The 26,862-nt window shown below is 41.7% G+C and overlaps 2 protein-coding genes and 1 pseudogene across 2 annotated transcripts; 1 reads left to right on the top strand and 2 right to left on the bottom strand.

Moving 5' to 3' along the window:
• The first annotated feature begins 420 nt into the window (after positions 1 to 420).
• LOC110148472 (endogenous retrovirus group PABLB member 1 Env polyprotein-like) overlaps positions 421 to 26,862 on the top strand; it is a 58,080-nt pseudogene continuing 31,638 nt past the window's right edge.
• LOC110148474 (casein kinase I-like) lies at positions 4,132 to 5,303 on the bottom strand. The gene has a single exon (XM_020910489.2). It carries the CDS (start codon positions 5,301 to 5,303, stop codon positions 4,278 to 4,280), a length of 1,026 nt encoding a protein of 341 aa, XP_020766148.2. The 3' UTR covers positions 4,132 to 4,277.
• Positions 21,810 to 24,399, bottom strand: MTFR1 (mitochondrial fission regulator 1). The gene is made up of 2 exons (XM_070462087.1): positions 24,215 to 24,399; positions 21,810 to 24,134 (listed from the first exon to the last, which is right to left on the bottom strand). The coding sequence occupies exons 1-2, from the start codon at positions 24,275 to 24,277 to the stop codon at positions 23,181 to 23,183; spliced, it is 1,017 nt and encodes a 338-aa protein (XP_070318188.1). The 5' UTR covers positions 24,278 to 24,399; the 3' UTR covers positions 21,810 to 23,180.

Genomic DNA, 26,862 nt, shown 5'->3' with positions numbered 1-26,862 from the left:
CCAGAGTTCTGAGATGGTGGAATGAACCAACCGGACACTTAAAGAGACTCTCCAAGTGCATCAGAGAGACTGATAGCTCCTGAGTGGACTGGCTCTACTCAGACTCAGGATGACCCCACAGTCCCAAGGCTATTCTCCATACGAAATTGTGTATGGGAGGTCTCCTCCCATAATAAAACAGGTGTCAACAAATTTGCCTTAGGTAAGGGGGGATAGGATTTCACAGCAGATGGAACTGGGTAAGGTAATATATCGGGTAACTAAGTTTGTACAAGAAAGGGTGCCATTCCGCCTTGGGGAACAGATTCATGAGGTTACACTTGGTGACCAAGAATGGGTCAAAGATTGGAAACATGATTTGCTAGCCCTTTGGTGAAAGGGCCCTTATGTTATTCTAACTAACCCTACTGCAGTTAAAGTTGCAGGTATTGTCCCTTGATCCATCACACCAGAGCGAAGAGGGCATACAATGCTAACCCGAAGGACGCCAAGTGGACCACCCAGAAGGACCCCCACCGACGCACGGGAAACCAAGATCATTCTGAGGAGGAAGAAGAAAACGAGGTCCCGGACGAGCCTTCTACAGGATGGAGCTGGGTAAGCGACTCCTGCTGCTCGGCCTCACCAATGCAATTCTGAACCTGACTGCTGTTCCTGCACAGGACAACGTCTTCATCTCGTGGGCACATTCTTACGTGACATTCCACAACTCCTCCAACTGTTGGGTATGTGGGGCTATCCCCCTGTCAGTAATGGACAGACTCCCCTGGTGGGTATCGCCACTCTGTTATGGGGACTTTATACCACTGTGCTCCTTTTTAGAACAACAGAAAGGAACTTTCCTCTCTCTCACCAACCATAACCTTTCTTTGCTCTCCTGGTGTAAGAAGAAGCCATCAATGGGCCAGGGACATAGGGTTATATTTAACATGAACACCAGCCTTACGGAGATAACAAAGGCTTATGCCTCATATATGAAAATTAAAGAGGAAAAGGGCTCCTTTACAAAAGGAGGACAGGCCTCCCAGTACCTTGAGCAATACTACCAGGTCTGGGATGAATATTTCTGGATGACTCCTCAGAAAGGACAGTTGATTGCCCCTGCTACTATTTGCTGGGAACAAAAAGAACAGAAAGTTGGATTTGGAGGCTATCCTCTAGACCCAAAAGAATTTTTACCTATCACCCCAATCAGTCTGCTCAGTGGCCCAGTTCCGAATGGAAATATAATCCTGGAATCCGCTGTGTAGCCCCCAATGGGACCCAGTGGCTATGTGGGCTTAACTTATGGCCATGGTTACCAGTTGGCTGGGTGGGGCATTGCACATTAGGATTTGCTTTCACCCATGGCAGTATTAAGCCCAGCCTACACCAGCCTCCAGTAAACCTGCCTTATCTGCATGCAAGATGGACACGATCCGTGTTCCAAAGGTATGACTATCTTGCTGCCTTGTTTGTACCCTCTGTAGGGACAACGGATATCATGGTTAAGGTAGAGGCCTTAACTAATTTCACTAAACAGGCCCTCTTAGACTACTAAAGCCATTCAAGCTTTGAACGAAGAACAGATTATGCATACTGCTTTGTGGACCCTGCTTCCTACAATGCCTTGTGAATTTTGTAACCCAGAGGTTGATAGCATTCTCTCACGTGGGTGGCAGGAGGGCTAAGGTACCATATATCTCAATAAATGATGCTCATTATGGAAACTAAGAACATCAAGAGGGGGGAATGAATAAGGAATTCATAGGGTCTGGACTCCATCTCAGGCCTGTCCCTGCTGATCGTGCTAGGCCACCTCTCCAATGGACTCTGAACTCTGTGCTTAGCGCCTGTGGGAATGACAATGGAAGGATAAGAGACCCTCTGGGCAGGGTAATCTTGAAGATCACATCCAGGTTACTCATTGCCTAAGAGAAAACAGGCACTAATAAACCCTGCCTCCGGACACTATCTCTCAGAATGTAACCACAGGCTTATTGGTTATTAACTGGTTGGAATGTAACTGCGTGAGGGCTTATTGATTATTAACTGTTTGAACACAAAACACTTGAATGATGGGGTTATTGTGATTGTAATTTACACTTCCTTTGTAAGGCTCAAGGGAATTCGGCTGGTGGGTTTGGACACGTACACATGGGTATAAAAGATTTTCACAAATGCTGGTCAGGGTCCTTGGCTAAGAGGAGACTCTGCTTGGGCTCACCAGTGTAATAAACTGCACTCCACTAAAAAAAATAAATAAATAAATAAATAAAGAAAAGAAAACTGGAGTTAAACATGAGTTGTGGAAGATACACAGATATACGTTTGAGTTGGCAATAAGGGGCCTGCTGTCATTAAGAGGAAAGTTTAATTATCATGTGCTACATAATAGGTAGTAACTGCAATTTTATTTCATAAGGCTAGTACAAGATAAATGTCATGGTTTAGGCAATGAAATCTGTCAGTAGCACCTAAAATGAACTTGTCAAAAAATGGAATTAGCTATCCCATTAAGAACAGAATAATCCAATCAGGATACAATGTGGACTTGATTTGTGGTGACATAGATGGGACTTAGAAAAAGGGGGGTCATTTAAATAACACTTTCCAAAAGAGAAATAAAGAGGAATTGCAGAGTGAAGAATATTGGAGAACAATATCTGATTTGGGCAATGATGATTCCAGTTGATAATATATTTAGAATGAAGGAACTGCACAGCTGTGAGAAATGTCACTCTACACAGGTAAATTCTGGTACTAGGGTACAGTCGTAATGCAAGGACTGAAGGTATCACTATATGAGTCAGTAGAATAGGAAAATAAAACGTGTTCAGAATGGATGGGAGATTCCCTTAAGGAAGGGAAGAGCAGAGGACAGTAGACAGGGCCCTTCGGTTAGAGGGAATGGAAGGAAAAAAGTCTGTAAAAAGAAAACAAGGTATTCATCAACAAAGAGAACACAAAAACTCTACAGTTACAAATGGATAGAACAATAAGAACAAGCACCCCAAAGAATGGAATTCCACATGGATAACAGATACAATTAACATTCAAAGTAGCTGATTATAAGAGAAATTGAAGCGCAAACACCAGGAAGTTAGCAGCTGAGGATGAGGTATAGGGTGATGAGCAAGTGTATAGGATCTGATGTCAGAGTTGACATATGTAAAACAAAATGAGGTTGGTCTTAGATGACATTGATAAGCTGGAGAGGAAATGGAAAGGGATTGGCAGGAGCAAGGGCAGAATTGGTTCTTTTGCAAGGAAGCAGATCCATGAAATCCAATTACATAAGGACAAATGGTATGGTGGTGGTGGTGGGGGACAGGACAGAAGAAGCACAAAATATTAGGGAAGGAAAAAAATAACTAAGAAAGCAAGGTGCTTGAGACGGTAGTGTGGCATATGATCTAGAATACAGGGATGGGGGGAGAAGGGCAGAATACTCTCCTGCCAGAAAGCCAAAGAAGACAATGGGTACTGGCAAGGGTCATACTAGGAGATGGCATTTAAGTATTAAAGGGGCTTCTGTCAACTCTGCCTAAGCAACTCTAAAAGTTTAGAGACTTTTTTTTTTTTTTACAGAAAGTTTTTTTTTTTCTGCAATTATTTTTATTAGTTGGAGGCTAATTACTTTACAATATTGTAGTGGTTTTTGCCATACATTGACATGAATCAGCCATGGATTTAAACATATATACAGGTTCAGTTGTAAGATGTTAACTAAAATTCTGTGACAAATATGCTTTTCCTTAAACACCAAGAACATTAGAGAGTTAATACAGAGTCCTGAGGACAATCTAGTAGTCACTAAGTTTTTCTTCAGTCTTCACTTAAGAGGCTGTTATTTCTAGCACAGGTAAGCAGGCACAGTCTTTCATATGATCAAACACTGGAATCTTTGATTGCCTCCATAATAGCTGACTTGCAAACAAGTAGCCAATCAATTTAAGAATGTGTTAAGTGAACAACTTGCAAACCCCAGGGATGGATAAACCCTCAGAATGCATTAACAACCATAGCAACTGCAATGAGACCTCTCAAAGCAGTATAGTTCAAAATAAAAGATTTTAATTAAAATTGGCATAGGCACAATTTTCCCACCCATTTGTGTGTGTGAAGCATTTAGTGAACTTTTCCACTCGAAAAAGTGAAACAGAAAACTGGATACCATGTTTCACTAACTACAGAGCCTTCAACTCAGGAGAGAATATCTCTGCTGACCAGAGCCAGTTTATAGGGAAATGAATTTGGTGCTCCAGTCTTCTGCTCTGCGTCCTCTGTTCCTTGATTCATGCTTTGGAACCTTTCGCTTCACTTTTGGTTTTCTCAGGTTGATTGCCTGGGTGGGGTGGGGATTGGGCCTGCTGACCTTGCCCACTTGAAGAGGCAGCCTGCTGTTCTGCTTTCTGCTTTAACACTATCCAATCAAATGCATAGTCATATTGGTAATTCAGGGTCCTGAAAAGAAGGCGGAATAGCCGCCTCAGATACCTGTAATCCGGGGCTTCCTCAAAGGACAGCCCACGACAATGCTTTAAGTACATGGCAAATTGTATAGGAAAGCCGTCACATAAAACATCAACAGGTGTGGCCCTCTTCATTTCGCTAATCTTTTCACGTTTTTGCTTCACCGTTGCAGCCTTTAGTCCTTGCCATGGCAGGCTGCCTCTATTAAAATACATCAAAACATATCCTAATGATTCCATGTCATCTCGGCGACTCTGTTCACTACCAAGATGTGCACGGATGCTAGCATACAGAGGTGTGCCAGTGAGGCTTTTACCCTTTCTGTACCGTATGTGTTGCCCCGTGCTGGGGTCTCTGTACTTCTTGGCCAAACCAAAATCGATAAGGAATAACTCCTTCCAGTGCTTCCCAGTACCCATTAGGAAGTTACCTGGTTTAAGGTCTCTGTGTATCATATTGTGTGTATGCACATATTCGAGTCTACTGATCATCTGATCAGCTAACATAAGTACAGTTTTCATTGTGAACTTTCTTGAACATAAATTGAACAAGTCTTCAAGGCTGGGTCCCAGAAGGTCCATGACTAGCACCTTACAGTCCGTTTCCTGACCATACCACCGTATCTGGGGGATGCCAACCCCACCTTGAAGAATATTATAGAGCTCCTTCTCATGTACCAACCAGGGATGCTTCGCATTTTGTGATTCGAGTTTTACGGCCACCTCCTCGTGGTTGGTGAGGTCTATCGCCAAATAAACGTCCCCGAAGGAGCCACACCCGATCTCCCGTACCAGTTTATATCTCCCTCCGACAATGGAATCGGCCTTGGGTCCGCTGCTACTCGCCATCCTGAGAGACAAAGATGGGGTTGGGGTTAAGCTCCGACACCTCTAAGGGGACGATGGACGCCCCTCGGGCTCGTCCACGGAGCAAGGCTGTGAAGGCAGGCAGGAAACAGGAAACACTGGCTGTTTCTCAGCGTTACAGGGCCCAGAATCGGCCAAGGGAAACCTGACCACCGCTACTGTCAGATGTCTTTTCACCAGCCCACAGACCGTTGAGGGGGTTCTCACCTTTAGCCGGCTGAGCCTCTGGCTTCTGGCGGTGGCGTGGCCTCGCTTCCGCGGCGACTTCGGGGGCTGGTAAAGGGGAGCCGTGAAGTTATGGCGGCGATACCATGGCCACCAGTGCCACCGGCTCCCGCCAGGAGGGACCCCTGGTCACTCCGCCGGCGCTGCCATCTTGTTATAACGGCTGCAGCCAACACAAAGTGCCCCGAGTTCCAGGCGGGCGCGTCATGGCGCGGAGAACTCTGGGAAAGGAATCCCGGGCGCTCTTAGAACCTTCAAGACAGGTTATCTGCAGAGCCTTTCAAAGGCATCAGCCTGTCCTAGAAAAACAGATCTACTCCACGTCCCCCAGCTACTCAGGTCACACATCTGAGCAGCCGTGATGTGGGGTTTCCTCCTCCAGTGTCCATGGGCCGTCTTCTTTCTCCAGCTTGAAGATGACCTCTGGTTTGGGAGCTTGGTTCCCTGTGAACAGGACATGATACGGGATTGGGTCCGGTTAACTGGGTTTCAGGGCCTTTCAACCACGCTCCTATTTGCTCTTCAGGAAAGTAACCCCATTTCCCTGGGAATAGAGTAATAAAGAAGTGTAAAAGGACTGAAGTATTCGGGCAAATCAAAGATGACACCATTATACACTTCAGATGCCCCAGAGCATTCAGCAGCTGAGAACGGAAGCAGCCTCTCTGAGGCCCCTGGAAGGTGCAGAGGGCAGCCGTGCTTACTGACCCATTGCGCACAGTTGGCTGTAGGTCTCCAGTGTCACATCCTGGCGCAGGCACCTCTGCACAGGGTCCAAGTGCTGCCACTCCTCCCTGCTGAAGTCCACAGTGACGTCCTCGATGACCCCTGTTACAATACAGTCCCATTCAAGGTGACATGGTCAGCACTGGGGGTTGGATGGAAGAGAACTAGGAAGTTAGTTGTCTTTAATGATTTTTGTCATGATATGCTATGCTTATTAAATACCTAGTTATACCTAACATTGTGCAGGGTAAAAATATCAAAAGCTATTCATTTCTCTTATTCATCATGTGTTAAATTCAATCAGTAAATCATTATTCAGAAATTAAGATTAAATTAACTTTTCTAAATCTTCTAGTTCTTTTAGAAACTACCTAGAATTCATTTCTTAAACAGGTAGGTAGCAGACATGCTAGGTTCTTTGGCCAGTGCTGTGTGCTAATTCACTTCAGTCCTGTCTGACTCTTTGTAACCCCATGAACTGTAGCTCACCAGGCTCCTTTGTCCATGAAATAATTCCACGTACCTATGGACACCTTATCTTTGACAACGGAGGCAAGGATATATAATGGACAAAGACAACCTCTTTAACAAGTGGTGTTGGGACAACTGGCCACCCACTTGTAAAAGTATGAAACTAGAAAACTTTCTAACACCATACACAAAAATAAACTCAAAATGTATTAAAGATCTAAATGTAAGACCAGAAACTATAAAATTCCTAGAGGAGAACATAGGCAACTCACTCTCCAACATAAATCACAGCAGGATCCTCTATGACCCTCCTCCCAGAATATTGGAAATAAAACCAAAAATAAACAAATGGGACCTAATGAAACTTAAAAGTTTTTGCACAACAAAGGAAACTATAAGCAAGGTGAGAAGACAGCCCTCAGAATGGGAGAAAGTAATATCAAATGAAGCAACAGACAAAGGATTAACCTCAAAAATTTACAAGCAACTCCTGCAGCTCAATTCCAGAAAAATAAATGACCCAATCAAAAAATGGACCAAAGAACTAAATAGACATTTCTCCAAAGAAGAGATACAGATGGCTAACAAACACATGAAAAGATGGTCAACATCAGTCATTATCAGAGAAATGCAAATCAAAACCACAATGAGGTACCATTATATGCCAGTCAGGATGGCTACTATCCAAAAGTCTACAAGCAATTAATGCTGGAAAAGGTGTGGAGAAAAGGGAACCCTCTTACACGGTTGATGGGAATGCAACGTAGTACAGCCCTATGGAGAAGATTGTGGAGATTCCTTAAAAAACTGGAAATAGAACTGCTATATGACCCAGCAATCCCACTCCTGGGCATACACCCTGAGGAAACCAGATCTGAAAGAGACACGTGTACCCCAATGTTCATTACAGCACTGTTTATAATAGCCAGTACATGGAAACAACCTAGATGCCCATCAGCAGACGAATAGATAAGGAAGCTATGGTACATATACACAATGGAATATTACTCAGCCATTGAAAAGAATTCATTTGAATCAGTTCTAATGAGACGGATGAAACTGGAGCCCATTATACAGTGAAGTAAGCCAGAAAGATAAACACCAATACAGCATACTAACACATATATATGAAATTTAGAAAGATGGTAATGATAACCCTATATGCAAAACAGGAAAAGAGACACAGATGTACAGAACAGACTTTGGGACTCTGTGGGAGAAGGCGAGGGTGGGATGTTTGGAGAGAATAGCATTGAAACAAGTATACTATCAAGGGTGAAACAGATCACCAAGCCCAGGTTGGACGCCTGAGACAAGTGCTCAGGGCAGGTGCACTGGGATGACCCAGAGGGATGGGGTGGGGAGGGAGATGGGACGGGGGATCGGGATGGGGAACACATGTAAATCCATGGCTGATTCATGTCAATATATGTCAAAAATCACTACAATATTGTAAGGTAAATAGCCTCCAACTAATAAAAATAAATGGAAAAAAAAAAAGCAGAGACATTACTTTGTCCACAAAGGTCCATCTAGTCAAGGCTATGGTTTTTCAAGTAGTCATATATGGATATGAGAGTTGGACTATAAAGAAAGCTGAGTGCCGAAGAATTGATGTTTTTGTTTTTGTTTTATTTATTTTTATTAGTTGGAGGCTAATTACTTTACAATATTGTAGTGGTTTTTGCCATACATTGACATGGAAAGGGGAAAAATAATTTTGTCCAGGATTTGAAATTTATTCTATTTTGTTGCTCATGTTAATGGGGAATTTGTGTTTTATTCTGTTTTGAAGAAGGCATGTACACTGTATAAAAGTTTATTTATTTATTTATCATTGGCTGTGGTGGGGTCTTTGTTCCTGTGCATGGGCTTTCTCTAATTGTGGCAAGTGGGGCTACCATCCAGGTGCAATGTGAGCATGTCTCATTGCAGTGGCCTCTCTTGTTGCAGAGCACAGGCTCTGGAGCACACAGGCTTCAGCGGCTGGTGTGCATAGGATCTGAGTTTGGCTGCTGGGTTCTAAAGTGCAGCCTCAGTCGTTTTAGTGCACAGGGTCTCTTGAACAGGAGGCCTTTGTCTTGCCAAGTGGACTCTTAACCATTGGACCACCAGGAAAGCCCAGCATCAACACTTTTTTCTCAATTTACATAGCTCCCACTACTGCTGCCTTCAAAAATACAGGCATTTTCTCTTGATACCTTTTTTTCTGGGTCAATTATAACTTAATTCCATAGTTGTTGGAAAATGTTCAATTCAGTTCAGTCAGTCAGTCATGTCCAACTCTTTTGTGACCCCATGGACTGCAGCACACCAGGCTTCCCTGTCCATCACCAACTCCTGAAATTTGCTCAAAATCATATCCATCGAGTCGGTGATGCCACCTAACCATCTCATCCTCTGTCGGCTCCTTCTCTTCCTACCTTCAATCTTTCCCAGCAACAGGGTCTTTTCCAGTGAGTCAGTTCTTTACATCAGGTGGTGAAAGTATTGGAGTTTCAGCTTCAGCATCAGTCCTTCCAATGAATATTCAGGAATCATTTCCTTTAGCATGGACTGGTTGGATCTCCTTGAAGTTCAAGGGACTCTCAAGAGCCTTCTCCAACACCACTGTTCAAAAGCATCATTTCTTCAGCGCTCACTTTATAGTCCAAATCTCACATCCATACATGACTACTGGAAAAACCATAGCTTTGACTAGACAGACCTTTGTCGGCAAAGTAACGTCTCCGCTTTTCAATATGCTGTCTAGGTTGGTCATAGCTTTTCTTCCAAAGAGCAAGTATCTTTGAATTTCATGGCTGCAGGCAACATCTGCAGTGATTTTGGACCACAATAAAATAAAGCCTTTCGCTCTTTCCATTGTTCCCACATCTATTTGCCATGAAGTAATGGGACCAGATGCCATGGTCTAATCTTTCTGAATGTTGAGTTTTAAGCCAGCTTTTTCACTCTCCTCTTTCACTTTTATCAAGAGGCTCTTTAATTCTTCATTTTCTGCCATAAGGGTGGTGTCACCTGCCTATCTGAAGTTATTGATATTTCTCCCGGCAATGTTTCCAGTTTGTGCTTCCTCCAGTCCAGAATTTCTCATGATGTATTCTGCATACAAGTTAAATAAGCAGGGTGATAATATACAGCCTTGTTATACTCCTTTCCCAATTTGGAACCAGTCTGTTGTTCTATGTCCAGTTCTAACTGCTGCTGCTTGACCTGCATACAGATATCTCAGGAGGCAGGTTAGGTGGTCTGGTATCCACATCTCTTGAAGAATTTTCCACAGTTTGTTGTGATCCACACAGTCAAAGGCTTTGGTGTTGTCAATAAACAAAAGTAGATGTTTTCCTGGAACTCTCTTGCTTTCTCAATGACCCAACAGATGTTGACAAGTTGATCTCTGCTTCCTCTGCCTTTTCTAAAGCCAGCTTGAACATCTGGAAGTTCACTGTTCATGTACAGTTGAAGCCTGGCTTGGAGACTTTTGAGCATTACTTTGCTAGTGTGTGAGATGAGTACAACTGTGCGGCAGTTTGAATAGTCTTTGGCATCACCTTTATTTGGGAACAGAATGACAATTGACCTTTTAAAGTCCTGTGGCAACTGCTGAGTTTTCCAAATGTGCTGGCATATGGAGTGAAGCACTTTTACAGCATCATCTTTTAGGATTTGAAATAGCTCAACTGGAATTCCGTCATCTCCACTAACTTTGTTCGTAGTGGTGCTTCCTGAGGCCCACTTGACTTCACTTTCCAGGATGTCTGACTGTAGGTGTGTGATCACACCATTGTGGTTATTTGGGTCACTAAGATCTTTTTCATGTAGTTCTTCTGCGTGTTCTTGCCCCTTCTTCTTAACAGCTTTTGCTTTTGTTAGGTCCCTAACATTTCTGTCCTTTATTGTGCTCAGCTTTGTATGAATTGTTCCATTGGTATCTCTAATTTTCTTGAAGAGATCTCTTGTCTTTCCCATTCTGTTGCTTTCCTCTATTTCTTTGCATTGATCACTTTCTTATCTTATCTTTCTTATCTCTTTCTTTCTCTTTCTTATTTCTCCTTGCTATTCTTTGTAACTGTGGCTTCAAATGAGTATATCTTTCCTTTTCTCCTTTGCCTTTAGCATCTCTTCTTTTCTCGGCCATTTGTAAGGGCTCCTCAGACAATCATTTTGCTCTTTTCACATTTCTTTTTCATGGGGATGGTCTTGATCACTGCCTCCTGTACAATGTCATGAACCTCCTTCCAATGGTGTTTCAGGCACTCTATCAGATATAATCCTTTGAATCTGTTTGTCACTTCCACTGTATAATCATAAGGAATTTGATTTAGGTCTAGTGGTTTTCCCTTCTTTCTTCAATTTAAGTCTGAATTTGGCAACCAGCAGTTTTGATCTGAGCCACAGTCAGCTCCCAGTCTTGTTTTTGCTGACCATATAGAGCTTCTCCATCTTTGCCTGCAAAGAATATAATCAATCTAATTTCTGTATTGACCATCTGGTGATATCCATGTGAAGTCATCTCTTTTGTTGTTGGAAGAGGGTGTTTGCTATGACAAGTGTGTTCTCTTGGCAAAACTCTGCTTTTGCCCTGCTTCATTTTTGTACTCCACGGCCAAATTTGCCTGTTACTCCAGGTATTTCTTGACTTCTTGCTTTTGCGTTCCAGTTCCCTATAATGAAAAGGACATCTTTCTTGGGTATTAGTTCTAGAAGATCTTGTAGGTCTTCATAGAACTGTTCAACTTCACCTTCTTCAGCATTACTGCTTGGTGACTAGACTTGGATTACTGTGATATTGAGCGGCTGGTCTTTGAAACAAACAGAGATCATTCTGTTGCTTTGAGACTGTACCCAAATACTGCATTTTGGACACTTTTGTTGACTATGAAGCCATGAAGAGGTGGGAAATGTACTCTGCCTGATTTCAACACATGGTCTATCTGGAAGAATGTTTCATGTGTCCCAAGAGAAGAATGCATATTCAGCCAAGAATGAGTGCAGTGTTCTTTAATATATGTCAACTTGATTGAGTGCTGCTGAAATTTTGTAACACTTTACTCATTTGTCTTCTACTTGTTCAACCAATTATTTGTCATCTTTTTGGTGAAAACTGAAATGGAGATGTCAGAAATTTATATTTCTATGCAAAGGAACTAGAATACACAAAGCAGGGATTATCATGGAGGATTTCTATTATGTAATGGTAACATTTACCTTAAATCTACAATAATTCAGTGTGTTATTGATGTAAGTTCAGACACATATATTAATGAAACAGAATAGAGGTTCAGAAACAGATTTGCACACATATGAACAACCAATTATGAAAAAAGTGACAAAGTACTTCAATGGGGAAAAGGAAAGCCTTTTTTAAAAACTGTGCTGGAACAAGTAGATAAACATTTTGGAAGAGAAAACAAACCATGACCCACACCGCACACCATATACAAAAATTAACTTAAGTGTTCACACCACACACACACACACACACACACACACACACACAAAGTAACTCTGCGAGGTGATGAGTGTGCTGATGAACTTGATTGTGGTATGAAAACAGACATACAGATCAATGGGAGAGATGAGAAAATCCAGAAATAAACCCACACATTGATTTTGATTTATACCAAAGGAGCCAAGAAAATGAAAAGGGAAGGACAATCTCTTCAATTAATGGTTCGGGAAAACTGGACAGCCACATGCAATAGAATGAAACTGGAACACTCTCTTATACCACACATCAAAATTAACTCAAAATGGATTGAAGACTTGGTCATAAGACCCGAAACCATACAAGTTCTGATGAAATCATAGGCGGTAAGCTCCTTGACATAACGCGTGGAGATAAATTCTTGGATTTGACACCAAAATCAAAGGCAACAAAAACAAAAATAAACGAGTGGGAATATACCAAACTAAAAAGTTTATGCATAGCAAATGAAACCTTCCACAAAATGACAAGGCAGCATACTGAATGGGAAAAATTATTTGCAAATTGTATGTCTGATAAGTGGTTAATATCCAAAATATGTGGGGCTTCCCTGATGGTTCAGATGATAAAGAATCTGCCCACAATGCAGGACACCCTGCTTAGATCCCTGGGTCGGGAATATCCCCTGGAGAAGGAAATGGATTTAAGGAAATAGAATTCAAATCCATAGATTTAAAATCTGTGGATTGGGTTGACAACACTTCAACACACCAAGAGAGATAAGCAGGCATTATGTACCATCTGGAGGGATGAATTAACAAGCATTCAATACCACTTCTGAAGTACGTTTGCCTAAAAATTGAATCTGTTTTGATCAAGCCTCTAAAATTATCAGTTCAAATTAACATAGGAACATGGAAACTATGAAATAACACCACAAGAATACAATTAGAAAATTCCAAAAGGTGGAACATAGTTCAGGGCAAATGGCCCAGTTGCTTCAACAAAAATGTAACCGGGGTAGAGCCCATTAGATCAGTTCCAGATTAAAAGGGACTTCAGAGTTTATTGCGAGAGAATTCTCCACAAATCTCAATTCCTGTATATCTTTCGAGCAGACCCAAGATTGCCTTTTTTCCAAACTATATTTTCAAAGATATTTATATAGTGAACAGCCTTAGAAGATAGAGTCACCCTCTCTAGAGCAAAGGGCAGGTTATACTAGAAATGATGCCCAAGACATTTCTTCCTCAAGGCAAGATTCAGGGAGGCTTACTACCCTTTATGAAAGACTCGATCGATGTCCATAAGCTAGGGGTGCTTCTCCTGTGATGGAACCTGATGCACATGCAGGTATCATCTGATCTTCTGCATTACCCTGTGGGAACTGAAGCTTGGGGAACTGGTGAAAATGTTCATACTCTGGCTACCACTAATGCTATGACTGTTCAAGTCATTGAACTCTGTCCCAGGAGTCTTGTGTTTTCTATCAGCAGCCATAACACCGTGGCCAGCTAACTTGTCAGCTTACATGTAGGACAGAATCTCAGACCTTTCACAGTTCTTGAAAGTTTTGGTGATTAGGATGTGCTGTGCACAGATATGTGGCTTTCTGGAAAAGGAAATATAAGGGACTCTTGGACGTCCCTGCCCCGGAGATGTCCACATCCTAGTCTCTGGAACATGTGGATATGTTATACTACATGGCAAAGGGGGAATTAAGGCTGCAGATGGTATTAAGGTTGCTAATCAACTGACCTTAAAACAAGGATACTATTTTAGCCTTTCTGGGTGGGGCCAATGAAAACAGTCCTTAAAAGGGTAGGAGTGAGGTAGACAAGAGGGCTAGAGTAATGTAATATGAGAATATCCAGCCTGCTGTTGTTGGTATTAAGGATGACGTGAACCATATCAAGGAATATGTGTGACCTCTAAAAGCTAGAAAGAGCAAAGCAATTGATTCTTGATTGTTGAGCCTTCAGAAAAGAACCCATCTGGGTTTCCCTGGTGGCTCAGTGGTAAAGAATCTGCTTGCCAATGCAGGAGACAAGGTTCGATCCCTGATCTGGGAAGATCCCACATGCCACGGATCAACTAAGGCCATGTCGCACAACTACTGAGCCCACGCTCTAGAGCCTGGGAACCACAAGTACTGAGCCCACAAGTACTGCTGCAACTCGAGAAGCCCACACACCTCGAGCCTGTGCTCTATAGCAAAAGACGCCTCCACAATAAGTCCACACACAGAAACAGGGTCGCCCCCACTCGCTGCTACTAGAGAAAAGTGCACGCACCACCGAAGACCCAACACAGGCAAAATTAATGAAATTTAAAAAATGAACCCATATCTGCCAACATCTTGACTTTAGCCCAGTGGGAGTCATTTAAGATTTCAGAACTACAAGATTAAAACTTTCTGTTGTTTTAAGCCACAGAGTTTATGGCAGTTTGTTACAGGAATGATAGAAAACGGACAGAGGCAAATTAAGGAGATTTGAGAGAAGTCTCTGGAATCAGTAGTGGAAATGTTGATCAAATTGTATGGTCAATAAATGGTCCTCCACTTTACTGCCAGTCAGTGAGGAGGAACGGGAGAAGTTATTGCATACGAAGTACCATGAAATAGGTTTAAAGACAGCTGCCTCAATAGTGTTACGTACGGTTGGTCTGAATTCTTCTAGGTGGGGGATATCCTGAACAAACTGTGGTCAGTCTCAAGTGTAACTTATTGTACACACTCTCAAGCCTCTTTTTGTGCAGGCCTTGTGAAATTTCCTCATTATGCCTCTTATGTACAGGCACACCTCAGAGATATTGTGGGTATTCCAGACCACCGCAATAAAGTGAGTATCACAAAAAAGTGAGACACAAATTTTTGGTTTCCCAGTGCACATAAAAGTTACTTTTATATCATATTGTAGTCTTTAAGTGTTCAACAGCATTGTATCTTAAAAAGCAATGCAAGTTAATTAATTAAGAAATACTTTATTCCTAAAGGGCTTCCCAGGTGGCACAGTGGTAAAGAATCTGCCTGCCAGCAGAGGAGATGCAAGAGACGTTGGGTCGATCCCTGGGTCAGGAAGATCCCCTTTAGTAGGAAATAGCAACACATTCCAGTATTCTTGCCTGGAAAATTCCTTGTACAGAGGAGCCTTGAGGGCTTCAGTTCATGGTGTTCCAAAGAGTCAAACATGACTGAGCACAGAACAGCACTTAGGCCTCAAAGATGCTAACCATCATCTGAGTCTTTGGTGAGTCGTAATCATCTTGCTGATGAAGAGTCTTGCCTTGATTTTGATGGGTACTGGTGACTAAGATGGTGGTTGCTGAGGGTTGGGGTGACTGTGTCATTTCTTAAAATGAGACACAAATGAAGTTTGCCTCAGTGACCCTTCCTTTCATGAACAACTTCTCTGCAGCATCTGATGCTGTTTGATATAGCATTTTACCCACAGTAGAACTTTTATCAAAATGTGAGTCAGTCCTCTCAAACCCTGTTTTATCCACTAAGCTTAGGTCATATACAGCAATCTTCATAGCATCTTCACCTGTAGTACAGTCTATTTCAAAAAACTATTTTTTTTTGCTCACACATAAGAAGCAGCTGCTCATCTATTCAAGCTTACAATGAGATAGCAGCACTTAAGTCATCTTCAGGCTCTACTTCAAATTCTAATTCTCTTGCTATTTCTACTATCTGCAGTTACTTCCTTCAGTGAAGTCCTGAAATCCTCAATATCATCCAGGAGAGTTGAACCCACTTCTTCCAAACTCCTGTTAATGTCAATATTTTGACATCCTCCCATGAATCATGAATGTTCTTAATGGCATCTAGAATGGTGAAACCTTTTCAGAATGTTTTCAATTGCCTTTGCCCAGATCTATTTGAGGAGTCACTACCTATGGCAGCTAAAGCATTATGAGAAGTATTTCTTAAATAATAAGACTTAAGCTGAAATACTCCTTGATCCATGAGTTGTAGGATGAATGGCGTGTTAGCAGGCATGAGAACAACATTTATCTCATTGTACATCTCCATTAGAGCTTTTGGGTGACTGGTCCATTGCCAGTGAGCAGTAATATTTCAAAAGTAATCTTTTTATCTTTCTGAGCAATATGTCTGAAGAACAGGCTTAAAATATTCAGCAAACCATACAGTAAACAGATGTGCTGTCATCCAGGCTTTGTTGTTCCACTGACAGAGGATAGGTAGAGTGAAAGTGAAAATGTAAGTCTGTCAGTCGTGTCCGACTCTGTGACCCCAGGGACTGTAGCCCACCAGGCTCTTCTGTCCATGGGATTCTCCCAGGCAAGAAGACTGGAGTGGGTTGCCATTCCCTTCTCCAGGAGATCTTCGCTACCCAGGCTTCGAAACCAGGTCTCCTTCACTGTAGTCAGATTCTTTACTCTCTGAGCCACCAGTGAAGCCCACTTACAAAGGACAGGTAGAATAGATTTAGCCTAATTCTTAAGAGCCCTAGGATTTCCAGAATGCTCAATGAGCATTGGCTTCTTTCTTAAAGTTACCAGCTGCATTAGCCCCTCAAAGAGAGCCAACTAGTCTTTAGAAACTTTCAAGTCAGGCATTGAATTCTCTCTAACTATGAAAGTCCTAGATGACATCTTCTTCTGCTATAAAGCTGTTTCACTACAGTGGAAATTTGTTGTTTGGTATAGCCACTTTTATTATTTTAACTAGATCTTCTGGATAAGTTGCTGCAGCTTCTACATTAGTACTTGCTACTTCAACTTGCACTTTTATGGTCTGGAGACAGCTTTCATTAACCCTCATGGTCCAACCTCTGCTGGATTCAGACTTTTCCTTTGCAGCCTCATTCAACTCTCTCAGGCTTCACAAAACAGAAGAGTTACGGCCTTGCTCTGAATTAAGCTTTGGCTTAAGAGCATGTTGTGGCTGGTTTGATCTTCTATACAAAGCATGAAAACCTTCTGCATATCAGCAGTAAGGCTGTTTCTCTTTCTTATCATTTATGTGTTCACTGGAGCATCACTTTTAATTTCCTTCAAGAACTTTCCCTTTGCATTCACAACTTCAGTAACTGGTATAAGAGGCCTAGCTTTCAGCCTGCCTCAAATTCTGATGCACCTTCCTCACTAAGTGTAATCATTTCTAGATTTTGATTTGAAGTGAGAGACTCTTCCTTTCACTTTAACACTTAGAGAGTTAAATTGTAAGTTTATCAACTGGCCTAATTTTCAATATTATTATGTCTCAGGGAAAGAGAGGCCTGAGGAGAGGGAGTGGGACAGGAAGCAAGGCAGTTGGAACACATACATTTATCATCTAAGTTTGCCAATCTAGAGTCATGGATTAGTAGAAACATCAAAGATCACTGATCATAGATCATCATAACAAGTACAATAATAATGAAAAAGTTGGAAATATTGCAAAAATCACTGTAATGAGTCACAGAGACAGACAGTGAGCAAATACTATTGGAAAAATGGTGCCAACAGACATGCTGAATGTCCGGTTGCACACGAACTGTCAGTTTGTTTAAAAAAAAAAAACCCATAGTATAGAAGCAGATTCATAGACACAGAAAACAAGCTTAATGGTTACAAAAGTAGGAGGTGTTAATTGAGAGTATGGAATTAACAGATGTACATTAGCATATATAAAAGACATGTGTACCCCAATGTTCATTGCAGCACTGTTTGTAATAGCCAGGACATGGAAGCAACCTAGATGTCCATCAACAGAGGAATGGATAAGAAAGTTGTGGTACATATACACCATGGATATTACTCAGCCATTAAAAAGAATACAGTTGAATCAGTTCTAATGAGGTGGATGAAACTGGAGCCTATTATACAGAGTGAAGTAAGCCAGAAAGAAAAACACCAATACAGTATACTAACACATATATATGGAATTTAGAAAGATGGTAATGATAACCTTATATGCGAGACAGAAAAAGAGACACAGATGTACAGAACAGTCTTTTGGACTCTCTGGGAGAAGGTGAGGGTGGGATGATCTGAGAGAATAGCATCGAAACATGTACATTATCATATGTGAAACAGATTGCCATTCCAGGTTGGATGCATGAGACAGGTGCTCAGGGCTGGTGCACTGGGATGACCCAGAAGGATGGGATGGGGAGGGAGGTGGGAGGGAGGCTCAGGATGGGGAACACATGTAAACTCATGGCTGATTCATATCAATGTATAGCAAAAAACACTACAATATTGTAAAGTAATTAGCCTCCAACTGAAATAAATAAATTAAAAAAAAGTTTGGTGGGGGAGAAGAGGGAAAGGGTGAGATAAATGGAGAGCGTAGCATGGATGCATATACAGTAACACATGCAAATAGATAGCCAATGGGAATTTGCTGTATGACTCAGGGAACTCAAACTGGGGCTCTGTAATAACCTAGAGGGGTGGGAATAGGTGGAAGGTGGGAGGGAGACTCAAGAGGGAGGGGGCATATGTATACCTATGGTTAATATATGTTGATGTATGACAGAAATCAAACCAATATTGTAAAGCAATCAACGAATTAAAATAAATATAAAAATTGAAAAAAAAAGCTTATCATATATAAAATAGACAAACAACATGCACCTACTATATAGCACAGGGAACTATATTCAATATCTTGTAATAAACTATAATGGAAAACAATTGCAAAAAAGAAAAAACTCGTGATATCTGTAAAGCACAATAAAGCAAAGCACAAGTAAAATGAGGGGAGTCTGTATTAAGATTTGGGGGAGGGCAGATGTGGCTCGCAACACTTCTTCAGACAATAGTTTCAGAGGTGAGCATCTATACTGAGGGAAAAAGGAGAGAAACTCATGACCAGTATGGGCGGAAGCCAGGCACATGGTGACAGCTTTGGCTGGTTGGTTGAGCAAGGAGCAGGAGGGAATGTGAAGCTTGTTGCAAAAGAAGCTGAAATGTTTTACGGCTCAGTCCATCTACAGTCTACCATGCCTACCTCAGATTCATTGAGAAACCACAGCCAAAGGACTCAGAGGTTTCTGCAGTAGATCCTGCCTGCTACAGTTGAGCTTCCTGGGGAGATTTCACCAAGACAAACTTCTGTAGGAAACCACAGATGAGGCAATGACTGGCATCCGGGCTCTACTGCTCCATACTGGATCTATAATGCTGATGAAGACGACCTACTGCCAAGAGAGAAATTGACCCCCAAAATTCTAGATAAATTCTTGAGATCAGCCCCACTGACCTGAAAATTTTCCCTAGCCTTTACCTTTTAAGTGAGCGAAAACTTAAGATATAGAGGTATAGATGGGCTTCAGGATGTGCTACCCCCAAACATGGCACCGTGGTGTATAGAATACTCTAAGCTGAAAGACTTTGAGAAAACAGCGGAAGCAGTGAGGTCACTCCGACCTTCCCCCCTGCTCTTCTTCCCTGAAGCAGGTCACTGAACCCCCAGGTGAGTGGTTCCCTGGCTACACGCAGACTAAAAGAGCATCCTTATCTCAGAAAACAAAGGGACCCTTAGACACAGTTTGTGCTGTCTCTCCCAGCTACTAAACTTATGTCATACTCTCTGACTTATCATATTCCTCCACAACCATCCAGTCTTCACCTAACCCAGCATAGAACTCCTCAGGTCTAAGTGTTGCTTCAGGTCTTCATTCCCTTAACAAGGCTCCCACACCATGTAAAACTTACAAACTAATGTGTATGTTTTTCTTCTCTTAATCTGTCTCTGTCAGTTTAAGTTTCCAATTCAGCCAGGGACCCTAAGAAGTCAAGAAAACCTTTTTCTTCCCCCACTGTAAAGAAAGTGGGTAGCACATGCCCTGAATTAAAGTGAACATCTTTAAAAGTTGCTACTGCTCTAGTGTTCCCTTCAGGGATCATACACCATATTGAGAGTCCCTTGGACTGCAAGGAAATCAAACTAGTCAATGTTTAAACAAATCAACCCTAAATACTCATTGGAAGGACTGATGCTGAACCTAAAGCTCCAATACTTTGGCAACCTGATGCGAAGAGCTGACTCATTGGAAAAGACCCTGATGCTGGGAAAGACTGAAGAAAAAAGGAGAAGGGGGCAGCAGAGTACGAGATGAATAGATAGCACCACCGACTCAATGAACATGAATTTGAGCAAACTCTGGGAGATAGTAAAGGACAGAGGAGCCTGGCATGCTGCAGTCCATGGGATCACAAAGAGTTGGATATGAATTAGTGACTGAACAATAGGAACAACGGCACTAGTAATACCTGAGCTAGCCAATGGGCACAGCTAGAAAGCAATATGGCCATGGCTGCAGAATCAAGGCATCCTCAAATCTGAAAGAGATGGCATCAGTCACAAGGACCTTGCCATCTGATACAGAGCTCTGGGCATACTGAAAACATGAGATCTTTTGGTTGAGGCCCAAGCAGCTGTTGCATTGTTCAAAACTAAACATAAAGGTAAAGACTTGCCTTCTGGCATAGAGTGGCACTCTCACTCTATACGTTGTCCCTCCCTTCCCTTGTATTCTGAAATTGGCCATTTTGAAGCAATTATTGGGGTGGAACAGGGGCTCCCTGTTCCCAAGAGTGACCAAAGGCCATACACCCCCCTCTGAGTATTCTGGAGAACTTTGGAGAAGTGAGAGACTTGGACTTTCAAGGATCTGTTGGATACATGCACCTAGACCATTCTATCTGATCTCAAGGGATGAAAGAGCACCCAGATTCAGCTGATAGGGTTGAGGTATGGATAAGTGAAAAGGAATTTAAAGTCGCCCTGTTAAGTTAATTCAACATACACTTGGCCCCTGAGCAAGATGGTTTTGAGCTGTATGGGTCCAATAATGCATATACTTTTTTCAAAAAATCTACTGAAAAAATTCTTGGGATTTGTAACAATTTATTTGAAAAATTCGCAGATGAATCATGTAACCTAGAAATATCAAAAAAATTAAGAAAATGTTAGGTACATCCTGAATTTATAAAATACATGTAGATAACGTTCTCTTTTAGGCATTTACTACCATAAAATATACACAAATCTATTATAAAAAGTTAAAATTTATCAAAACTTCAAGCACACATGTACAGTACACAGCTCTGTTAACAGTCAAGAGAAATGTAAGCAATGGAAAAAGTCAGTAGGACATTATAACTGCATAAATTTAACTGTAGTCCATACCTATTACTGTAATCATTTCATAGCCAGCTCCTTTTGCAATTGCAATGAGCTCAAGACATGCAGGTATCCACTTAAAACACCATGTGATATTAATCATCTCTGTGTGAGCAGTTTGTTTTTCCAAAAAATTGTGTGTTGAAGTAATAAGCCATCTCCCATGGTTTTCATGTATTTTTCATCATGCTTAGTGCAATATTGTAAACCTTGAATAATACCATGAACCAAACCAAACCACTAGTGATGCTGGAAGTGCTCCCAAGAAGCAGAGAAAAGCCACTGCATTACAACAAAAAGTTGAATTGTTTGATATATGCTATAGGTTGATGGACAGGGAGGCTTGGTGTGCTGCCGTTCATGGGGTTGCAAAGAGTCGGAGATGACTGAGCAACTGAACTGAGCTGAGGTCTGCAGTTGTGGTTTCCCACCATTTCAAGACAAATGAATCCATCATAATGAATATTGCTTTTTTTTTTTTAAGTATATCAGGTGAATTTCCTGAATTTATTTTAAAGGCAGAATTTTTAAACCATAGAAAACAATTAGAAACAATGTATGTCAACAACATGTGTAAAATTAAGCCACAGTTCAAATTTAAGCTAAACAGCCAAACCATGAAAATTACCTCAACTAGTATTAGCTGCTATCATTTAGAACATTGCACATAGTTTCAGTAACTTAAAAGTGAATGTATCGTCTTCATATCTCCTAATCACCCTGGGAAGTGGAACTTTTTTCCCACTATATTTAAATAATGAGTCCTACTATCATAGTAGGAGATTCTGGATAACTATAAGCTGAGTTTAACAGAAGTACAGAAGATACATGAAGCATTTAGAAATGACAACTTCCTTAGAAGTCCTGGATGAGAAAGGTGGTTCTCCACCTCCTGACAGCACCTACGGGTTATGCTGTACACGCTGGAGCTCAGCAGCATGACGGATGATAAGCAGCTTACAGGAAATTCTGCCACCTATTCAGTGTTTCATTATAAAGCTATTATTTTGACCAGTATTTGAAAAAATTTTTAACTCCATTAATGCTGACATTTCCAGAAGTGTTAACTTAGCAAGAAGTCATCTTTATGATATGCCATTTTATTAAACTGAAAGAAAAAGATGGTACATTCTAGTTTTTACTTTAAAACAGATTTAATTCAATAGTTTGATTGCTCACTATTGAAAACTACATTCTTCCTCAGAACTGGATGGCACTGAGGTGGAAAACAGTTTTCATAATCCTTGACTTCCCTTTAAAGGAAAGTATTACGGAATTTCAGCAGCGAACATTATCTGGTTCCTAATCAAACCCCATCTCCAAGAAAACGTGAGAGACAATCTAAAAGTTCTGTTCAAGGCAAGAAGAAATTCCAAACTCGAACATTTCACTTCAACAATTTGGATATACCAGCTGCTCCATCACTGGGTAGGAATGATTACCAGCAGCCTTGTCACTGCCATTGCTAAATCTTATGTCCTGTTGTATATCCAAATACATGCATATAAAATATGTGTACAGATAAATTAGTGTTAATTAAAAACCACATCTACCAAGTGTCCTTCCTTTGTTCTGAAATCTACGTAATTGTTTTCCAGACTGGAAACCTAAACATCTTGGCTACACATTAAAAACATGCTGGAATGTACATATGCTATGGAAAACTTCAGAACTGATCTTCTCTTAAAAGCAAACAAACTTAGAGTGCTTTTGTTATAGCATTATCCTCTAATGAGACCTAAAAGGAGACCACTAATAAGTACTAAATTCAGGTATTTACCAAACAGTGTTGATATCTACTAGCCGAACAGCCCTAATAAACCAACAGCTGAACTTCAGATAGTCTTTCTCAGCTCTTTGTCTATTAGGAAGTTGAAGCATTTTCAATTAAAGCCTTCATTTTTCCAGTAGACTTCAACATGTGTGGACCAAACAACACTCTCTCGGAGGTGGCCTCTGATTCAGACTTTGGGATTCCTTTTTCAGCTTCACCTTGACTATCGCTTCGATACCGATAAGCAAACTTCCTTTTCAGCGCCTCCGCTATGAGGGCAGCGGGGTCAGCAGCATCTGCCGGCTTGGGCTTCGTGTCTTGTTCTGACCTTTTTACTGAGCGCAGTTTCACGCTGTTCATGTCTTTCAGGATCTCCAGCATGTTGGGCAGGTCGGTTTTCTTTGGACTGCTCTTGACCGGGGTCCTCCCAGCAGAGGCGTTTTTCGCTCTCCGTTCTTTTATCAGATCAATAGCAGAAGTGCTCTGCAGGAGCCCCGGGGGTGGGAGGGGAGGCGGCGGGGGCGGCAGCGGGGGCGCTGGCGGGACTGAGGGTGGTGCTGTGGCGGCGGGCCTGGTGGATTCCAAGTCACCTGCACTGAGGTTCTGCTGTTCCTGGAGGGTCACGATCTTGGCAATCTGAGCTCTGAGGGCAGCAAGCTCACTTTCAAGGGCACAGATCTTCTGCAGTGCTTCCTCACTGGCCAGTGTCGAGGTCTGCACCGGAGGCTCTTCTGGAGACAGGGTGGGTAAGGACGGCTGCCTGCTGTGGGGCTTCTCAAGGAAAGGAAGATCATCCTGAAGGGTTGGCCTTGACCGAGGGACCTCTATCCTTTGTCTTGTTGAACACTCTCCTTCTTCTTCAGCTACCCATCCCACATCAGCAAAAGACACCACTGCATCCTCTCCCGGGGGGCTGGAGCTCCATTCTGTCGTTGGGCTGGTCAGCTGAAACTGAACTCTTGGACACTGGATCAGAGATAAATTGGTACCAATTTTCCTTACAATACTCCGAGATGACCCATATGGCTTCCCAGACCAAAGAACCTTGAAACTTCGCCCCAAGTATATGCTCTTTCCTTAAAGAGAAAAACTATCCATCTGTTTTCAGTGCTATACCTGAAAGCCGATTGCATGCTTCCAACCTGTTGAAAAATCATCCTAATTAGGCGTTTAATCCAGCCAAGCATTTAGATGGCAAAGTCTCTCCAAATTTGCATTTCAAGTACTTCAGGCATACATAGCAGCACATGGTCCATAAAGCACACTCGGCCGCGCGGCAGCCCGGAGCCTGCTCCAGCAACTCAGGTTTGGAGCTCTGAATATTGCTTTAAAAAAAAGAAATTGGTGAAGCTGTCATTGCAGCTATACCAACAGGCCTGAAAACCTTGCACGTTTTGTGAAACACTGTATCAAATTTTGAAAATGCAGCTCTAATGTCGATGAAGGATTTCTCTGAGAAAGGCATACCAAAAGTCTCTCTATATGATTCAAGGAAAAGTAAAGTCTTTCTACAACAACCTGAAGCAAAAGGAAGGTGAAGAATCTAAAGCTGGAGAATGTAATGTCAGCAAAGAAAGGTCTGATAATTTTTAAGAAAGAGGTTTGTTTGGCTTTTAAAATGTCAAGAGAAGAGGAGAAGCAGCTTGTACCCACCAGGGGGCAGCAGATGAGTTCCAGATACCATGTAGAAAAATCACTGGGGATAGGGATAGCTGCCTGAACAGGTTTTTAATACAGTTAAACATGCCCTATTCTGACAGAAATATGTGAAAAAAAAAAAGACATTTATTAGTAAGGAAGAGAAGCAAGCACCAGAATTCAAGGCAGAGATGGATAAGCTAACTCTACTGTTTTCTTCAAATGCAGTCGAGTTTATGATCTGGACTGCCCTTATCTATAAAGATGCTAACTCTTGAACCCCGAGTGTTAGTCACTCAGTTGTGTCTGACTCTTGGCGACCCTATGAATTGTAGCCCTCCAGGTTCCTCTGTCCTTGGGGTTTATTAGGCAAGAATACTGGAGTGGGTTGCCATTTCTTTCTCCAGGGGATCTTCCCGACCCAGGGATCAACCATGGGTCTCAGGCATTGCAGACAAATTCTTAGCCATCTGAGCCACAAGGCAAGCCTTGAAGGGAAAAGATAAACACCAGTGGCCGGTCTTTTGATTGTACAACAAGAACTCCTGAAGAACCAGAACTCTTTTCCTGGATTGGTTCCATTGATGCTTTGTCCCTGAGGTCAGGAAATATTTGGCTGGTAAGGGACTGCCTTTTAAAGTTGTTTTGACCTTGGACAATATCCTCTGGCCACCCAGAACTCCAGCTGTTCAACACTGAAGGTGATAAAGTGATTCAAGTGCCCCCAAACAGTATATCTCTAGGTCAGCCTCTAGATCAGATGGTCATAAAGATTTTTAAGGCTCATTACACACAGTCCTCTATGGAAAGGATTGTCAACACTATGGAAGAGAACTCCAATAGAGAAGACATCGTTAAAGTCTGAAAGGATTACATTATTGAAGATGCCATTGTTGTTTTAGAAAAAGCCATGAAAATCACCAAGCCCGAAACAATAAACTTCTGTGGGAGCAAAGTCTCCATATGTTGTGTATGACTTCACAGGATTTATGACAGAGCCCATCAAGGAAATCAAGAAAGAGATTGTGGATGCCACACACACACACGCACAAAGGCAGGTGATAAAGGTTTCAAGATACAGATCTTAGAGAAATTCAAGTGCTAATAGACACCACACCAGAGGAATTCACAGAAGACTGCTTGATAGAGATGAGAGTTTTCCAACCAGTTCCTGACAAAGAGTAGGAAGAAGATGTAGAAGAAGCAGAGTCAGAAAACAAACTGACATTAGACAATCTGCAGAAGTGTTCTGACTCCTCTAGACTACTTTTGACTTCTCTTATAACAGGGAATCTTCTATGATACAGGAAGTGAAACTAAAGCAAATGGTGGAAGAAGTGTTGGTACAGTATAGAAACATTTTTGAAAAAATGAAAAAGCAAAAGAACTCAGAGATCATGATGTGTTTCCATAAAGTTATACCATGTGTGCCTGCTTCTTCTGTCTTCCCTTCCACTTCCTTCACCTCTGCTGCCCTGGAGACAGAGAGACCAACTCCTCCTTTTCCTCCACCTCTCCAACCTACTCAACAGAAAGACAAGCATGAAAACGTTCATGATGATCTACACTCACTTTAGCAAAGAATCATCATGCCCTATACTTATCAAACACATCTGATGTGTATGTGTTCTGAGTGTCTTCGTGTGAAAATCTAATACCTGTATGACAAGAAACATACGGAGATGTTTTTGTGTCATTCTCATCTCCTAAGTATGCATGATATAGAATATTGTGGGCAAGATGTAGTGCAGTGGATAGCCTATCCTCAAATAGGCATAAGATGAGCAATAATCAATATAAAATTATTAGTGCATTAGTTTTCTTACTGTTTCACAAGTTTGCTATCAAAGAATTACAGTATTGTACAGTATGATTCGCTCACTCTCTTGTAAATGGAGAAACTGCATATGAGTCTGTTATCAGAGGTGTTTTTTTTAAGTAAAAATTCTTCCAAAAATGTATTAAGACTATGACTGTAATACTGTATGCCACAAAAAGTTTCTAAAAGTTCATTCATTAGTGTATAGGCTAAACTACCATGAAGCAATCATATTGATTACATGAGGCTACCATAATGCAATGATATTGCTGCTTCTTAATTAACAGTGCATTGGTCATCATAGCTGTAAATAAA

This window comes from Odocoileus virginianus, chromosome X (assembly GCF_023699985.2).
Source record: "Odocoileus virginianus isolate 20LAN1187 ecotype Illinois chromosome X, Ovbor_1.2, whole genome shotgun sequence".
In the NCBI taxonomy this organism is placed as follows: Eukaryota; Metazoa; Chordata; class Mammalia; order Artiodactyla; family Cervidae; genus Odocoileus; species Odocoileus virginianus.
The sequence above is the reverse complement of the archived record's forward strand: the minus strand, read 5'-3'. Positions and strand labels throughout refer to the sequence as shown.

Coding starts and splice junctions, on each gene's coding strand:
- LOC110148474 (XM_020910489.2), bottom strand. CDS start 5,303: ATGGCGAGTAGCAGCGGACCCAAGGCCGATTCCATTGTCGGAGGGAGA.
- MTFR1 (XM_070462087.1), bottom strand. CDS start 24,277: ATGCTTGGCTGGATTAAACGCCTAATTAGGATGATTTTTCAACAGGTT. Junction 24,135..24,214: donor AGGTTGGAAGCATGCAATCG/GCTTTCAGGTAT, acceptor CGAAGTTTCAAG/GTTCTTTGGTCTGGGAAGCC.